This window comes from Vulpes vulpes, chromosome 3 (genome assembly GCF_048418805.1).
Source record: "Vulpes vulpes isolate BD-2025 chromosome 3, VulVul3, whole genome shotgun sequence".
NCBI classification, from domain to species: Eukaryota; Metazoa; Chordata; class Mammalia; order Carnivora; family Canidae; genus Vulpes; species Vulpes vulpes.
The window spans coordinates 124450099-124466320 of NC_132782.1; the positions used below are offsets into that span (position 1 = coordinate 124450099).

General features: G+C 39.0%; 1 protein-coding gene across 9 annotated transcripts in view; it reads right to left on the minus strand.

The window, feature by feature from the left end:
• CDC14A (cell division cycle 14A) overlaps positions 1-16222 on the minus strand; it is a 178622-nt gene that overhangs the window by 83931 nt on the left and 78469 nt on the right. For all 9 annotated transcript variants that reach the window (XM_072754506.1, XM_072754503.1, XM_072754505.1 and 6 more), the window contains 2 exons: positions 9449-9515; positions 6353-6415 (listed from right to left, as the gene is read on the minus strand). In XM_072754506.1, coding sequence (XP_072610607.1) covers positions 6353-6415; positions 9449-9515 — 130 coding nt within the window. The remainder of the gene's footprint in view (positions 1-6352; positions 6416-9448; positions 9516-16222) is intronic.

The following is a 16222-nucleotide window of genomic DNA, read 5'->3' on the forward strand; positions in this document are numbered from 1 at the left end:
AATATGGAAAAGGCCTAAGAGTCAAGACATCCAAAATTGAGCAACACTTTCTTGCAAACAGTTCCCACATGGGCTAGCTACACTGTAATGTGGCTAAGATCATGTGCAATCGCCTTCTACGACGACAGCAGTGCTCTTTTCCCAAATGAACACCCTGTAAGTGAAGATAGTAATAATAATGACTTACACAATGCTAGAACATCTCAGGAGCAAAATTTTCCACATTCAGCCTGCCACGGATGAAGGCAAAATTCTGTGTAAACAATTAATCTGATAAGCTTGAAGATGGGGTTTGTGACAAAGGTTGGACATGATAACTTCCGCAAGAATATAAGGATTCTATGGTAGCAGATGATAAGAATAAAGGCTCTAACCCCACACATGAAGAGAGGAAATTGCAGGCAGCCTCTTGAGGGGAAAAAAAAAAAAAGTACCTGACCTAGCAAATATACTGAGAAAACAGGAGGTACTTAAATAAACATCTGTTCAATAAACGAACTGAAAAGTTATCAGCTCAAGGCCATAAAGAGTGTAATGCAGCTTCTTGACCCTCACAGAACCAGGGTTTATCTGTACACCATTATTTCTGTTGAACAAAGCTTCCCAAAATCAGTGAAACAGAATGGAGTTGCCTTGGCAGGGACCAGGGCAGCCAGAGTGCCCAGGCCAGTTGTCAACAGCTATGAGCTATAATCACAGGGTACTGAGCAAATATTATCCTTTTTCACATGTGCCTTGATGAGAGAAGCAAAAGGAGGCCCTATGCAGTGACTCCACACTCAAGTGGGCAGTAACCAGTCAGTCTGTCACCAGGCCTGCAGGAGCCTACTGCAGGTTATCAAGTAACCTCTAGTAAAGTGGCCCTGGTTTGGCAGCATGTAAAAGCAAAGGGTCACCGTCAGTAATTCTGGGAAATATCCTCACACACTGACCATGTTACTTCACCCACCAAAAGCACGTTGTTGGTTTTTTTCCTCAAAAAAGGAATGATTTATGGGAGGGAAAAAAAGATAGTGGAAGATATAAAATAACTCAAAGAATGAAGACAAATTAATTTCTTAGTTTTTGAAGTACGCTTTATGTAAACTTTAAGCTCCATTTAATCCCAAAAGAAGTATTTAAGGAAACTCCTAGCAATTGCATAGGCCAAATTCTGGATGGGGTAATAAATGCAAGCCACACCAATGAGGCATCTCCACAAGCTTCCCCAGGGTTTGTTTCTTTGCCCTTCTCTTCTCCTCCCCTCCCGGGGACATGATGCTGCTCTGAGAGTTTATCTGTGTATGGCCAACACAGAGACATCATCAAAAATGGCAAGCCTTCTGGTAAACAGTAGAAAGCCCCTTGGAGACAACCAAATGACAAACAAAAGACACAACTTCAAGTTCTCTTTGATGAATAATGACTTAAGATAATGCCTAAAAGCACCACCATCAATTTTAGGTGGGCCCTATTTAGTAAGGATGGTTCCCCAAAGAAGAATTTTTAAAAGGCTGACTGAAGGCAGACTCTATGTATGGGTGCTCCTTCAGGGTCTCACAAGCAGAATACTATCCTACGTGAGCAGTAACCATACAGAGGTATGTGAGGGTACAGCTCCTCACATACTCACAGGAACATAATTTGAATACTCAAGCTCTTTCATCTTCACTGCTGTTCCCGAGGGGAAAAGGTCTATTTTCATTTTTCAAGTGAAACCATGAATGGTTACGTTTCAAAGGACTGGCTGTTCTTTGAAAATACCTTAAGAAACCTGTTGGAAAAGTATGAACATTTGGATACTGATTGTTAGGAGAAGTTTTGGGACCACTTTCTTACAGTTACTTTCTGGGATCTTCATGGCATAGCTGCCAGGATTATACCTGTTTGATCAGTGCAAAAGTGAAGAATGCACAGTTCAACAGCTTGGTAAAGGACCTGAGAGATCAGGAAGATACTTTTGTTCAGCAATAATTAATGGGCCATTTTGGAAGTCACATGGAAATAAAGCAAGAGCCTGAGATACCTTATCCCAAGCCTTTTAAATCTGACAGGGCTTAACTCTTATGTGAATAATTAGATCACCTGAAGCAAGGCAGCATAACCTGTTCTGCTAATCTCAGGCTTCACATCATTCCAAGGGACCTCAACAGTGCATGCCAAGCCTGTCCCTGCAGAATCTGCCCTCTACCTACATGCATCTATGGAGCACTTGAAATGTGACCAGTCCAGGAGCTCCTGGGAGCTCAGTCGGTTAAAGCATCTAACTCTGATTTCAAGTCAAGTCTTCATTTCAGCATCAAGAGTTCAAGCCCCACACTGGGCTCCATGCTGGATATGAAGCCTACTTAAAAAAAAAAAAGTGACTAGTCCAAACTGAGATGTGCCATAGAGCAAACTACATGCTGAGATTTGAAGACTTAGTTCAAAAACAGGGATGTACGGGGATCCCTGGGTGGCGCAGTGGTTTAGCGCCTGTCTTTGGCCCAGGGCGCGATCCTGGAGACCCGGGATCGAATCCCACGTCGGGCTCCCGGAGGTGCTTGGAGCCTGCTTCTCCCTCTGCCTGTGTCTCTGCCTCTCTCTCTCTCTCTCTCTCTCATGAATAAATTAAAAAAAAAAAAAATAGGAATGTACAATACTTCAATAATAATTTTTGTATTTTTTTAAATATTTATTTATTTTTTATTTATGGTAGACATAGAGAGGCAGAGACACAGGAGGAGGGAGAAGCAGGCTCCATGCCAGGAGCCCGACTCAGGACTCAATCCCGGGACTCCAGGATCGCGCCCTGGGCCAATGGCAGGCACCAAACCGCTGAGCCACCCAGGGATCCCCAATAATTTTTGTATTGATTACATGATGAAATGATAGTTTGGGTATACTGGATTAGGTAAAATATATTAAAATTAATCTCATCATTTCTTTTTACTTTTTCTAAATGTGGCTACTAGAATGTTTAAAATATATATAATTCTCATTATATATATTTCTATGGACAGCAATGCTCTAGACCCATGAATTACAGAAGGAAAATAGGTATAACCTTTTTCAGAATGAGCGAAAGTTTATCTGAAGATTTTGTAAAATGAGTATTTTCCATGTTCTGCTGGCCTTGTCACTAACAACATTTATAAGTGGCATTCTTATCATAAAATTGCCCTTCAATCTCACACAGAGATGTGATCTCATTAATTTAGGCTTTTTCTTGATCAAATTATGTATTAAATGTAGTTCACTCAAGAAGTGCCTTTGAGGGGCAGCCCGGGTGGCTCAGTGGTTTAGCGCCCCCAGGGCGTGATCCTGGAGACCCGGGATGGAGTCCCACATCGGGCTCCCTGCATGGAGCCTGCTTCTCCCTCTGCCTGTGTCTGTGCCCCTCTTTCTGTGTCTCTCATGAGTAAATAAATAAAATCTTTAAAAAAAAAAAAAAAAGAAGTGCCTTTGAAAAACTTCATCCTGAATATCCCCCACTAATCTAAGACTTACATTCTCCTAATTTGCTATCAATGATAAAATCTTACTAGGAAAACCACGCCTTCATTGGAATGCCTACTTTGTTGGAACACACTAAATATGTGTATCTAGCTATCCTACGAGATCACCCAATGTCCAAACTCACTAAAGCAGGTGAGAAAATGAAAAGTGAGAGAAATTATGGCAAGAAAGGATCAGGTCCACAGAGTGTCGGGAGGAGAGTTCCTTCATATATTCATTGAGCAGCATTTATGACATGCTCACTCCTTGAAAAGCGTCCTTTGTGATTTTCTTTTCCTGGGCTTTATGATTGTGTGTGTGTGTGTGTGTGTGTGTGTGTCACTCCCAGAAAGGAAGTAATTTGACAGAAAACTTTTAAAATGTTCACCAACTGCCCCTTGCCTCCCATTATTATCTGTGTTGTTATTATTATTGTTGTTGTTGTTGTTTATTCAGGTGACAGTATGAACACATTCTTAACAGACTTTTTTGTTTGGCTGGTTGGCTGGCTGGTTTGCAAGAACGATACTGTACTGTCTGTTTCAGGTTTTGCAACAGCTTTTCCAACTACCTCTCAACACAAACATTAAAGTTTTAAAAAAAAAATAGGAAGGAATGAGTAAAATGTCAAATAGTTTTTTTCTAGTTATTGTGGTATTTGTTCCTTCCTCTTCCTGAGTCCCCACACCATCTCCTTTAATGGAAATGGCATTAGCATTTTGACATATAATTTTCTCCATGCTAATACACATGGAGTGTGAAGCTTATCTGATTTGGAAGCCCACTTGAAGAAAAGAATACAGGGGGCACCTGCATGGCTCAGTGGTTAAGCATCTGCCTTTGGCTCAGGTCATGATCCCAAGGTCCTAGAATCGAATCCCATATGGAGCTTGCTAGAGGGAGCCTGCTTCTCCCTCTGCCTATGCTTCTGCCTCTCTCTCGTCTCTCATGAATAAACAAATAAAATCTTTCAAAAAAAATACAGAATTATAAATACACAATTAGGTATATAGGACCTTAAAGGGTGCCCATGGAAGTGGAGGTCTCTAAATTTTAAGCTTTATTAGCTCTACAGGAAATCAGCCCTGCTCTTCTAATACAGATATACATATATAGGTGAAATGGGATCTCATTATTGTTTATTAAAGGAGGGGATTACATTATGAGCGCTTATCTGTATCTTTTCTTCCAAAGAATATGTTAGAGAAATCATTCAAAGACACGCAATATAGCTCAAATTCCCCTTTTCACATCACTACAACCATTCCATGGTGTCTGTGTGTACTACAAGGATTCAATCTTCCCTTCTTATAAGTGGACAGTCTCTTTGTTTCTAGTTGGGGGACGGGGTTTGCGGGGATGAATTTTTTTTTTGCCACTAATAAAAATGCCATGAGAACAACGCTTTTTTGCCAAGAAAGAAAGCTAGCTCAAGATTTTTAATAAATTACACTAAATTTATTAATTTGAGGAGAAATAGCAGTTTTATGATGTTAAATCCTTCTATCCAAGAACTAGGTATAAATTTTTCCATTTAGCCATATCCTACCTCACAAGGAATTTGCGATCCAATAAGAAAAATAAAGCTGTACACAATCAGCCATGATAGAGAAATGGAAAGTGCAAATTGTAACATATGAAACTGAAGGGAGAAAGTACCCAAGAGAGTAATGATCTGTGTAGATCTGACACACACGAAATGGAGGAGGGGAAATGTTAAAGAGGGTGGGCACGGGGCAGAAAGGAAGGCTGAGCAGTTTGGGGTCAAGAATGATGAGAGCCCTGTTTTACGATCACTCAGTCACATGGATGAAAGACCAACAAGGGAAGAAGGGCCAGGGCTCATTAGAGAGTGCTTATAATAGTCCACAAGGAAAGGCACTGGCACCTGAGCCAAAGGGAAGGAAGGGAGAACAGAAAGGACAGGAAAGATGAAACACACCCCCAGAGTTCAAATGCTGCTTAGATTGGGAGGGAAAGAGAAGCGCTTCTGTTCTTGAGCCTGGGAACTGCAGGATGGTGGTGCCATTGATACAAAGGAATGAAGCTTCAGAAGACCATGTTTGAGTGACAAGATGGCCAGTTTCTTTTCAGACATGTTAAGTTTAACATGTAAGCAGGATTTCCAAACAGAAATCCTGAACTAGAGCCCAAAGTGGGAGGGCTGCCCTCTGTTGCTAAGCATAGTGATACATTTCACAGGTCCTCTGGAGAACCCCCAACAGATGAGCTCACTTGCACAGAATGTTGGGCCTACTCACATTCTACAGGCTTCTCATCTTCCAGAAAAGCTAACTGCTTCTAGACTCCTCCTCCTCCTATTCAGAAAGTGCTCTTCTTCACTGCCTCCTTAAACCACAACCTGGCTGGGACAGCCCTTGCCTAAACTGCATCGCTGAGCAGGCAAGACATTATTCGAAAGCTTCATGATGACAAGGGGAAAAAAACTCAGCCAACTCGTAGAACTAGGCAAATTCAGCCACATTTCAAAATAAAATTTATCCAGTCAATAATATTATAAAATGCAAGTCTAGTTTTGTTTTAAACAGAAACTGAATTTTAAATTAACAGTAACTCAGAATCACTAGCAAACTATACTTTGAAATTATTTTTTCTTATAAACTAAACATGTAAAATAATTGTCAACAGAGGTTTGGTGGAAGAACATTATAGATATGATGTTTTTCCCAAACTAAAATTTTGGTGATTCCTGGTTCAAAGGCAATAACCAAGCTGAAAGGACAAAACTGACAACTACAGAAAACTCCAGGATGCTTTTATTTTAGCAGCCATTCAATTTGCAATACCTGAGTGTTGGAGGGTGAGGAAGAGTGAGGAGGTAGGGGATTTTAATTAACATGAAATTATATCTTGCAAAATATTAAAATGTACAAACCTCATAATGTTCATATTCATCCACATCAAATGTCTCAAAGTCAAAAAATCCATGTTGTAATCCCTAGAAGCAGAATTTGAATTAGTTTTTTCACGAAAAATTGGTAAGTCCTCTAGTCATTCCTAGAATTCCTGTTCACAGATGATCTCATTAACTTGAAGGAAAAAGCTTGAAATCTTTCATTTATAACGCATATCTAGAAATCACCTTCTAACATTAGTAATTTTGCACTGAAACTTTCTCACAAGTGGGACTTAACACTTAAAAAAGCATGAAAATATGTCCCACAAAATGTATCTAGAGTCCTAATTTACATCAGTTTTGTATAAAAATCAATTATGTATATAAAATGGAATATGCTAGCAAAAGTAGAGTTAAAACCTGTTGGGGGGATGTCTGGGTGGCTCAGTGGTTGAGTGTCTGTCTGCCTTGGGCTCAGGACCTGATTCTGGAGTTCCAGGATCGAGTCCCACATCGGGCTCTCAGGGAGCCTGCTTCTCCTTCTGCCTGTGTCTCTGCCTCTTTCTCGGTGTCGCTCATAAATAAATAAATAAATAAATAAATAAATAAATAAATAAATAAATAAATAAAATCTTTTAAAAAAAAAAAACCTATTGGGAACTATGCAATTAATTCACATCTAACTATGATAGAATATATAACAGTGATTAACTTTTCAGATAGGAGAAGAAAAATCAATTATTCCTGAGGTTTTGTTTCTCTTTTATCACTAATGAGCCACTTAGCAAAAGGGGCATTTTTACTTAATAGGCCCTTAATTGTTCCTAAAACTCTTTGAGAGAATTTGTTTTATGGTAATAGTTACTGACAGAGTAAAAGCTTACTTGACTGCTCTTACAATTTAGAGGAAGAGCTGATATTTTTAACAACACAAAGAAAACATTCATTACTCCTTTTTATAACTAATGACTTAGAACTTTGAAAACTATCCAGCTTGCTCAGATACAAAATTTTGAAGAGGACAGTCTTTTATAAGTCATGAAGCTATACAGATTAGAATAGAATACAAAACCACTGTTACTTTTAAAAGTTACATATTCAAGTCTTTAAAAATAGAAGAATCTATTAAGTCAAGTTCTCGTACATCTATCTTTGAAAATACTTTAGAGACCAATGTTTTCCAAAAGGCAGAACACGGATCACCTACAACAGAAGCACTTTAAAATACAAATTCCTAAACACCATCCCAGAACTATTAAATGTGATTCTTTGGGGGTAGGATCAGCATTTTAACATGCCTTCTAGGTGTTTCTTATAAATGATAAATTCTGACAACAGTGGTTTAGTCAACACTTGTTTTACAAGCAAAACAAATTTTTTAAATCCTTTCACCTTTAAACAAAGCAATTTAGTGGATCCAGATGCACCAATCCAGTGAAAGCAGTGAGAAAAATATACCGAGGACCTACAACGTTCCTTCCTTTCTCTTCATTCAAAGTGTGTGTTTGTACATGTTTCTGTGTGTAGTTCACACACATGTGAACTATGCTTATGATGATGCCAATACAACAAAATCAGAAAGCTATGCTTCCTAAAAAGGCAAAAATGCAGCCACACTCTGTCTACATTCTTAGGAGTATGATACTCTTTGTCACAGCAATTGCCCAGAACACAGTGGCTTATTATGTAAGAGAGAGTATGGGGAGGGGTAGTATGTCTCAAAGGCATGTTGAACACTGCCAAATCTTCTAAAATCTCATCTACATTTGGGTAAAATAAACCCCAGCACTTGATGGAACAAGAAATTCACAGAAGACTTTATCCATGAACAAAGTCACACCTTTCCTCTATAGCAGGAAGGATGTCATAAATTTCTATATCAAGTTACCAAGTTACCACAACAGGCGGGGATATTCCAGTGTGAACTCTTTCTGAACTTCATAAATTTATAAACAGCCTGTACCAGATGGCAGAACAGACAAAATAATAACAACAATAACAAAAAGTAAGTTACTTTTTTACCCCTCGGGCATACTTTCTAAATGCTATCACAGTGAATTACATATTGAATAATATCTCCATAAGGGTTCTTAACTTGTGTTACTAGAAGTCTGGGTTTGTGACATTATTTGCGGGATGTTCTAGAGCATTTTGACAGTTTTTAAGTGAAAAGAAAAATATTTGAAACTATTTTAAACTTTTACAGAGCTTAAATTCATTTATAAATGATATATCAAAGTCAAAAATAAACCCACAAAACTAGTATACATAACCAATTTTCTCAACTCAAAATGTAACAAAATCAGTTTTGTATTACATCAGAGAAAAACTGGAACAAGAGTCACTGCTGATAGTGTGTGTATAATCCGTAATGACCCTTGCCAATGGGTTATGCAATATGTACATTCCTGACTGATGATAAATCATGGCTATACATTCAAGATGGAATCATGTACTCTGAACCTTCATTAGAATTCACAGTATAGCATGCACTGTGCATGACTTCCCAGTAGATCGATGCTTCTAGAACAACCTTTGATTTATAAGACACCCTGATATATTAGAAAGCTCCAAATTGATAAGGAAAGGTGAGTTAGAATTAGCCCTGCTAATAACTCCCTATGGCCCTAAGAATAACTTACCTTCTCTAGGATTGTTTCCTCATCTATAAAAATGAAATAATAATATCTGGCCTACTTACTCCTTCATAGGCATGTAATAATATCCAGATAGGAAACCAACATGGAAATGTTCTCCCCCACAGTAAAAGAGGTGTGCAGTGGCTTCCTATCTCTCCCACACTAAACTCTAGCTTGATAAGGAAACCGCATCAGTGACAAAGCAATGTCACAGGCAGAGCAGCAGATAGAAATGATACATCTGCCCCAGAACAGGATTAATTTAAATAAGAAAGAGAAAGCCCTTTTACTGCAATAAGGAATTAGAGTTACTCCCAGACACTCCTCAATTTGCCTGACAGTCTATATTTTACAGATCAATCATTCCATCAAGAAGTAAAAGCCTTCTGCTCACTGCCTGTCCTTTCTTCTCTGCAATGACAAACAAGGATGTTGACATTATTCTTTTTTCATATTTTGAAACTTCTATGTCAACTACAGCAAGGAGAATTATTACCTTTCTGATTCCCTGCAAACAGTCGAGGATGGTGAGATTATAAGTGCAATTTCCAAAGGAAGCATCCCTATAAATACAAAAAAACAAAACAAAACACTAAAAACGCACATTCAGAATATTCAAATAATAAAATACCAAAGTCAACTGACGATATGCTTGTTTGGCTTCACAGCTGTCAACACGATAAATTAATGTAACCCATCAGATCCTATTAGTTAACTACTTTTAGAGCTTTACTGAATCATTTCTGAAACTGCTTTAATGCAATAGGCAGAATTAACCAGAAAAGCAGATCTAAGAGCCTGAGCTCTGAAGTCAGACTGCCTTCATTCAAATTCCAGCTCTGCCACATATGGCTGGGACCACGAGCAAGTTATTTTACCTCTATGAGTCTTGGTTTCCCATCTCTGAAATGATGTTACTGATAGTATCTGCCATTCACAGGATTGTTGTCAGATTACATCTAATAAATATAAAGTCCTTCATATAAGACCCTAGGATATAGGAAGCGCCTAATAAATATTATGACTATTCTTTATATTATTAATAGTGAACTAGACTGTTTCATTAAGTAAAAGATTCATAATCACTAAACGTATTCTGACAGAGGAACAACCACCCGTCAGGAATATGATAAATACAAGTATAAAAATGTAAGGAGGACAATGTAGGCAAGTCATCAGAAGCTAGCTGTTATTATCATGGATTAAATGCGGCCCCATCCATCTACCCACCCTCCTCAGCACCACCAAAAAAAAAAAAAAACTATGGAAGAGGCAGTCACACTTCCGAATAATCTCCTGTCGGATCCATGAGAGCTTCTAATGCACCATGAAGTGTTGTTATCAAAAGGAGTGGGAATCTACTGCACCGAAAATTGAGTACTTCATACTTTATTTAAATTTTTAGAGTAACTTAGCAGACTTGCTTCAGGCAACATAAAACTGAAGTATCAAGTTCAGGTGAAGCAAGAACTGGCACTAGAGCTTTAACACTAGCTGTGTTCCAAGGTGTCCAAGGCAAGAAACTTGACCTCAAGGTTCTCAGTCTCTCTCCCTAGGCCCCACTGCTGACCCAAAGGAACAGAGCTGTCCGGCACCTGCCAATAACAAAAGTCAAATGCAGCACAGAAAGTCAGTCCAAGGGCAGCAGTGGGGAAGGTGCCAGATGATGCTCCATGGGGAGAAAATTACCTGTAAAGGCTTTAACATATAATTAACATATCACAACCATCCAAGGCAACTTGAACCTATGGCTGCCACGCCGTAAGTTAAAATGGAACTTTAACGTCACTGGGTTTCAGCACCCTGATAACCTAATATAAAACTGTAAGTTAGGGCAGCCCGGGTGGCTAAGTGGTTGAGCGCCGCCTTCAGCCCAGGGTGTGATCCTGGGGACCCGGGATCGTCAGGCTCCCTGCATGGAACCTACTTCTCCCTCTGCCTGTGTCTCTGCCTCTCAATCTCTCTCTGTGTCTCTCATGAATAAACAAATAAAATCTTAAAAAAAAAAAAATAAAGACAGTAAGTTAGCCACGCAACTTACCAGAAATGTTTAAGTCCTAAAACTTCAAAGTTAACCTATGTAAATAGGAAGGGATATTCTAGATACGTAAGTCTGATTTCAAGACTTCTTTTTTAGCGCCATCTGAATTCCTGGGTCAGTGAAAACCAAAATAGCTCCTCTTCCAAATATCTTGTATAGACATAGGCCATACATTAAAAAACATATTTTAATGGATTAAGCCAGAGAAAGGTGTAGCTGGGGATCCAAGATAAAATAGTGGTTTATAGAAACAATCACATATTCTTTTGTAGGCACTTATCTCTTTGGGACAAGGGTTCAGAATTTTTTGTGTGTCATGGACCTCTTAGCAATCTGATGAAACTTGTGAACTCCTTTTCTCGGTTCAGAATCTCTTGTGTGTCATGAACCTCTTAGCAATCAGATGAAGCTTGTGAGTGCTTTTTCTCAGAATAATGCTTTTAAATGTATAAAATATAAATGAATAACAAAAGAATAATTCAAATTTCTCAAAATACAAAAAACAAACTTACAATACCATAATATTTACCTAACTTACTGTTTATTAGTATGTAACAAGATCTAGTAGGTTTAACAATAACTATAATTTTGAAGAAGGAATGAACATAAATAATAAGATATATGAAATATATAAGACGCATGCCAAAACTATAATGGGATACAAAAATGTCTGTAATTTCTATTGTGACATTCATATTGCTAATACTACTAGAGTTTATTTCCAACATTTATAATTGAAGGTAATTTTATCAGTTATATGATTAGTGAAAACAAAGACATTTTTCTTGTCATTCAGATTCAACAACTCTTGAACTATCTCCACAGACCCTAGATTAAAAATTACTGATTAAGTGAAGAAAAGGGAAAAAAAACTTTATTTAAAAGAGTAAAATAATTTTAAGAAATTGGAAGTACTCCTTATTCTCTGAAGTATGTCTTCCCATGGCTAGAGTCACCTAAACAAATTCACACAGGTAAGTCATCAGAAAAGCTCCAGACCCCATCTTTCTGGCTGTCTGCAAAGTTTGATGAGACGATCATGTTATCTCTTGTCCTATCATAGCCACAGTTTTTCCTGGTGCCTGAAAGAGAGCTCTGGTGACCTGATGATCAAATCTGCAGACCTGAGAGAGGAGGGTGAGTTAACATGCTATGGGACAGAATTAGGATACAAAGCAGTCACAGCAGGCTAGAAAGACAAGAAGTTTGCAGCTAGAAAAATAATAAGGGATGCAATAAAATTAGGTCCCATCCTCAGAACTGGGGAAAGGAGATGACATACCCACCAAGGAGACTATACCCATCACTCCGGGGGGTAATTAATCCTCATGACAGCTGCATGGAGACGATAGGTTCCCAAAACCTGCCCCCATATCAACTGAGAGAAATGGCTTAATATTGGAACCTGGCTCCTACTTCGTCAAAGAGAATAACCATAAAAAGTGAAGGGATACAAAAATGTATTACATATTCTCTCATGGGAAAAAGAGAGAAAGAAAAGGAAGAGGTGGCAGATTGGACACACAGTCTGCCAAAACCACACTAAAAAGAGAATTTTGAAAGGCTTTTTAAAAATGGATTCCAACAACTTCAGGGAGAATAAGAGAGCAGAAAACAGCAATAAAATCCCGAAAGCTGGAAATCAGACAGATGAGGGGTAGTAAATTACAAAACCAAGAAAACTGAACATTAAGATGCCAGTGAGAAAGTTAGAGAATCGGGCGCCTGGTTGGCTCAGTGATTGTGGGTGGGTCTGCCTTTGGCTGAGGTCATGATCGTGGAGTCCTGGGATCAAGCTCCATATGAGGCTTCCTGAAGGGAGCCAGCTTCTCCCTCTGCCTTTGTCTCTGCCTCTTTGTGTGTCTCTCATGAATATGTAAATAAAATCTTAAAAAAAAAAAAAAGGAATCAACCCAGCTAATACTAGAAATTTCCCCAAAGGTTCAGGATTTGGCAGCACTGGGCCCTTTGGGAAGTGAGAATGAAGGAAATGACTGAAATAAGATTGAAAGTCCATTCAAGAAGCAGAGAGATTTTATTCTATAAAAGAAATATTATTTCCCATATTATAAATCAGTCTTCCCTGATGACTTCCCTCAACCCCTCAGGGCAGTCAGAACCATCTGAAAATAGAATGGTTGGCCCTGGAAGACAGCAAGATACCTGCCCCATGCAACATTCAAGATTGAATCAGAGGATTGCTTCAGGATGATTTTTCACCTACTTTGTTGTAAAAATGGAGATCCAGGTTAGGAAAACACAGTTAACCATGGAAGTCCCTTCAACTCTGAAACTGTATCATTATTCAACACAACTGATGATCACTTTCTTCTCCAGATCTCTACCTGGGGTCCTTCCCAACAGAATTTAAACATTTTCAGGTCTCTACCATCTTCAAAAGAAGAAAAACCATTCCAAACTTTCTTGACTGAATATCTCCCCTCAACCACCACCCCTCTCCTTACAGCCTCCCCTTTAAAAGGAATCACAAGACTTCTCTGAAGAACTGTGAATTTAGCCTTTTTGAAGTGGACAGTTCAGTGATTTATTTTAGCATAATCACAATGCCGTGGCTTTTGGTATATCACAACTCATATCACCACTAATTCCAAAACAGTTGTGCATCCCCCAAAAAAGAAACTCTTCACCCATTTACAGTAAATTGCTCACTCTCCCTCCCCACCCTTGGCAATCAATAACCTACTTTGTGTTTCTCTGTATCTACTTCTTCTATGCCCAGGGAATATTTCCCAAGCACCATTTTATTGAATTTGTCAGCAAAAGCATCGCACTCCTTTGAATACTCTCTTCACTAGCTTCCTGGATTTTTCTTCTACCTCTCCAAATATCACTCCTGCCCAATCTTCTTGGCAAAGCCATCCTTTGCCTCCCAATCCTTAACAATTAGAGATTCTCAAGGTTCAATACCAGCCTCAAATTCCTGTCATTTCGTGCTCTCTCCCTAGGCTAGGACTAGCTGGGAAAACATCCGCATCACCTGGATGGTTCCTTAAATACAAAATGCTGGGCCCCACCCAAGGTCCTAATCTAATAGGTCTGGGGCAGAGCCTGAGAATCTGCATTTCTAACAGGTTTCCAGGGGGTATTAGTGCCACTGGTAGAAAGGAGCACATTTTGAAAACTGCTCTACACTATTTCATCCATATAAATTGCTCTAACACAAACTCCTTAAGACTGCACAACAGTATAGCCAACCATATACTATTTGGGTGACTTAAGGCTTCTCACATTCACTGCATAAAAAGACCTTCTTGCAGCTGCCCCACCCCAAAACAACAATAATAATCCAGTCCTCTAGCACTGCCTATCTCCTAAAAGACTTAGCTTCCACAATCATTCGTTAGAACTTAGATGTCCCTCCAGCTTTCATTCCCCTGATCCTGTCGACCACCATGTCCCATTGCTTTTTCTGTCTTAACTGCCCCTGGGCTACATGGACTTCTCTCCAACTCCCCCACTACCTCTCAGATGGACTCCTGCAACAGCCTTCCCACACCCATGCCTCACCTTCCTGATCAGTCTTCTCACAGAAGCCAGAGTGATATTTTTTTTAAAGGTAATCCAATCTAGTCACTCTTTGACTAACACCCTTCACTGAATTCTGTTGCTTTCACGGGAAATTTCAAATCAACGAACATAAGGCCTGGTGGTATCTGACCCTGCCTGCCTAGGCCTCCTCGTATCATGCTCCCTTATGATCTGCCCATCACAAGGCCTTGCCTAAGCCCGTTGGATAGGGCCCTCTGCTCTCACCATAGGATATTTGCTCCTGCTGGTCACATTTTCTCCCACTCCCTTTTGACTAGGTTACCCTTCGGATCACAGCTCATAGGTCTAAGTCACCAGGGAAAAAAAGCCTCAAGGCCACCCTGGCTATAACGGGTCCCCAACTTTTTTTTATTGGACTTAACTGTAGTTTGACATGATATTATGGCATGCTTATTTGGCTCGGCCTCTCTCTATATAACAGTCTCAAAGAAGGTAGGATCTATATATTTTTTACTCACCCTTCTCTCCCTAGTACCTAATATACTGCCTGGCACAAAATAGATATTGAATAAACATTTAAATTAAGTAAAGGAATTTGTCAAGTGGTATTAAACACACACTTTTATTTTCACCCACATACTTTAGAGAGACTATACAGAGCTTTTAGAACTTAAGTTGCAATACTAATATGATAGAAAGTTTTAAAAGTCCCACAGTTTTTTATTGCAATTACAATTCCCAACTGTTTACTTAATTCCTGGTTTGCTTTTTCACTCATTTATCCATGTATTCATTACTCACTCACTCATACTTACTGAGACAGATATTTACTAGGTTAAATAAGAGGACATGTTGTATTGCTACCTCCCCCATAAAGGACAAATGAAATCCACAGACTTCAGCTACAGGAGAAAGTACGCACACTCCATGCTGCCTGGGGAAACCAAAGCGGTTACCTTTATCTGTCATGATAGTTTTGCCATGCATTGATTTAACTCTCTTAAACAGGTAAATGTAAGGCTACTCTTCATTCAGAGATAAGTTAATATCCCAAACACCCAGGGTTTCTAATCATTCACCTCTGCTGAAGAATAAATCATACATCTCTAGCCCCAATATAGAAGACTAATGTTACAGCCAACAGCTGTCTACACATAACCAGATACAAATTTAACCCAACCTCATGCCTGACCATCTAAACTCCATCTATCCTGACAACTCATTTTATATGTGACATCTAGCGTAATAGTCACCTGAACCATAAAGCTATTATAAAGTGATTATAAAAATCTAGTAACCATGACCTTGAGAGCAGCTGGCAATCAATATGAATTTGTTGAATGAAAAACTAAATGAATGAATATTTGAACAGATGAAGCAATTGGAATTTTTTTTATGTTTTTGCATTTATTTTGCAAAGAAACAATAGAAGAAAAAAATCTTTTAAGGTTTTATTTATTTGAGATAGAGCATGAACATGGAGGAGAGAGGGAGAGAGATGGGGAGAAGCAGCCTCTCCACTGAGCAGGGAGCTCAATACAAGGTTCGATCCCAGGACCCTGAGATCATGACCTGAGCCAAAAGCAGACACTTAACAGACTGAGCACCCACATACCCAGAGAAAAATTTAAGACAATAAGAACTACCATGCACAATTAGATTCAAAGAGAAAGGGCTTAATCCACTTTTGTCAGAGAACTGTTTCCTATAGGCTCCCAA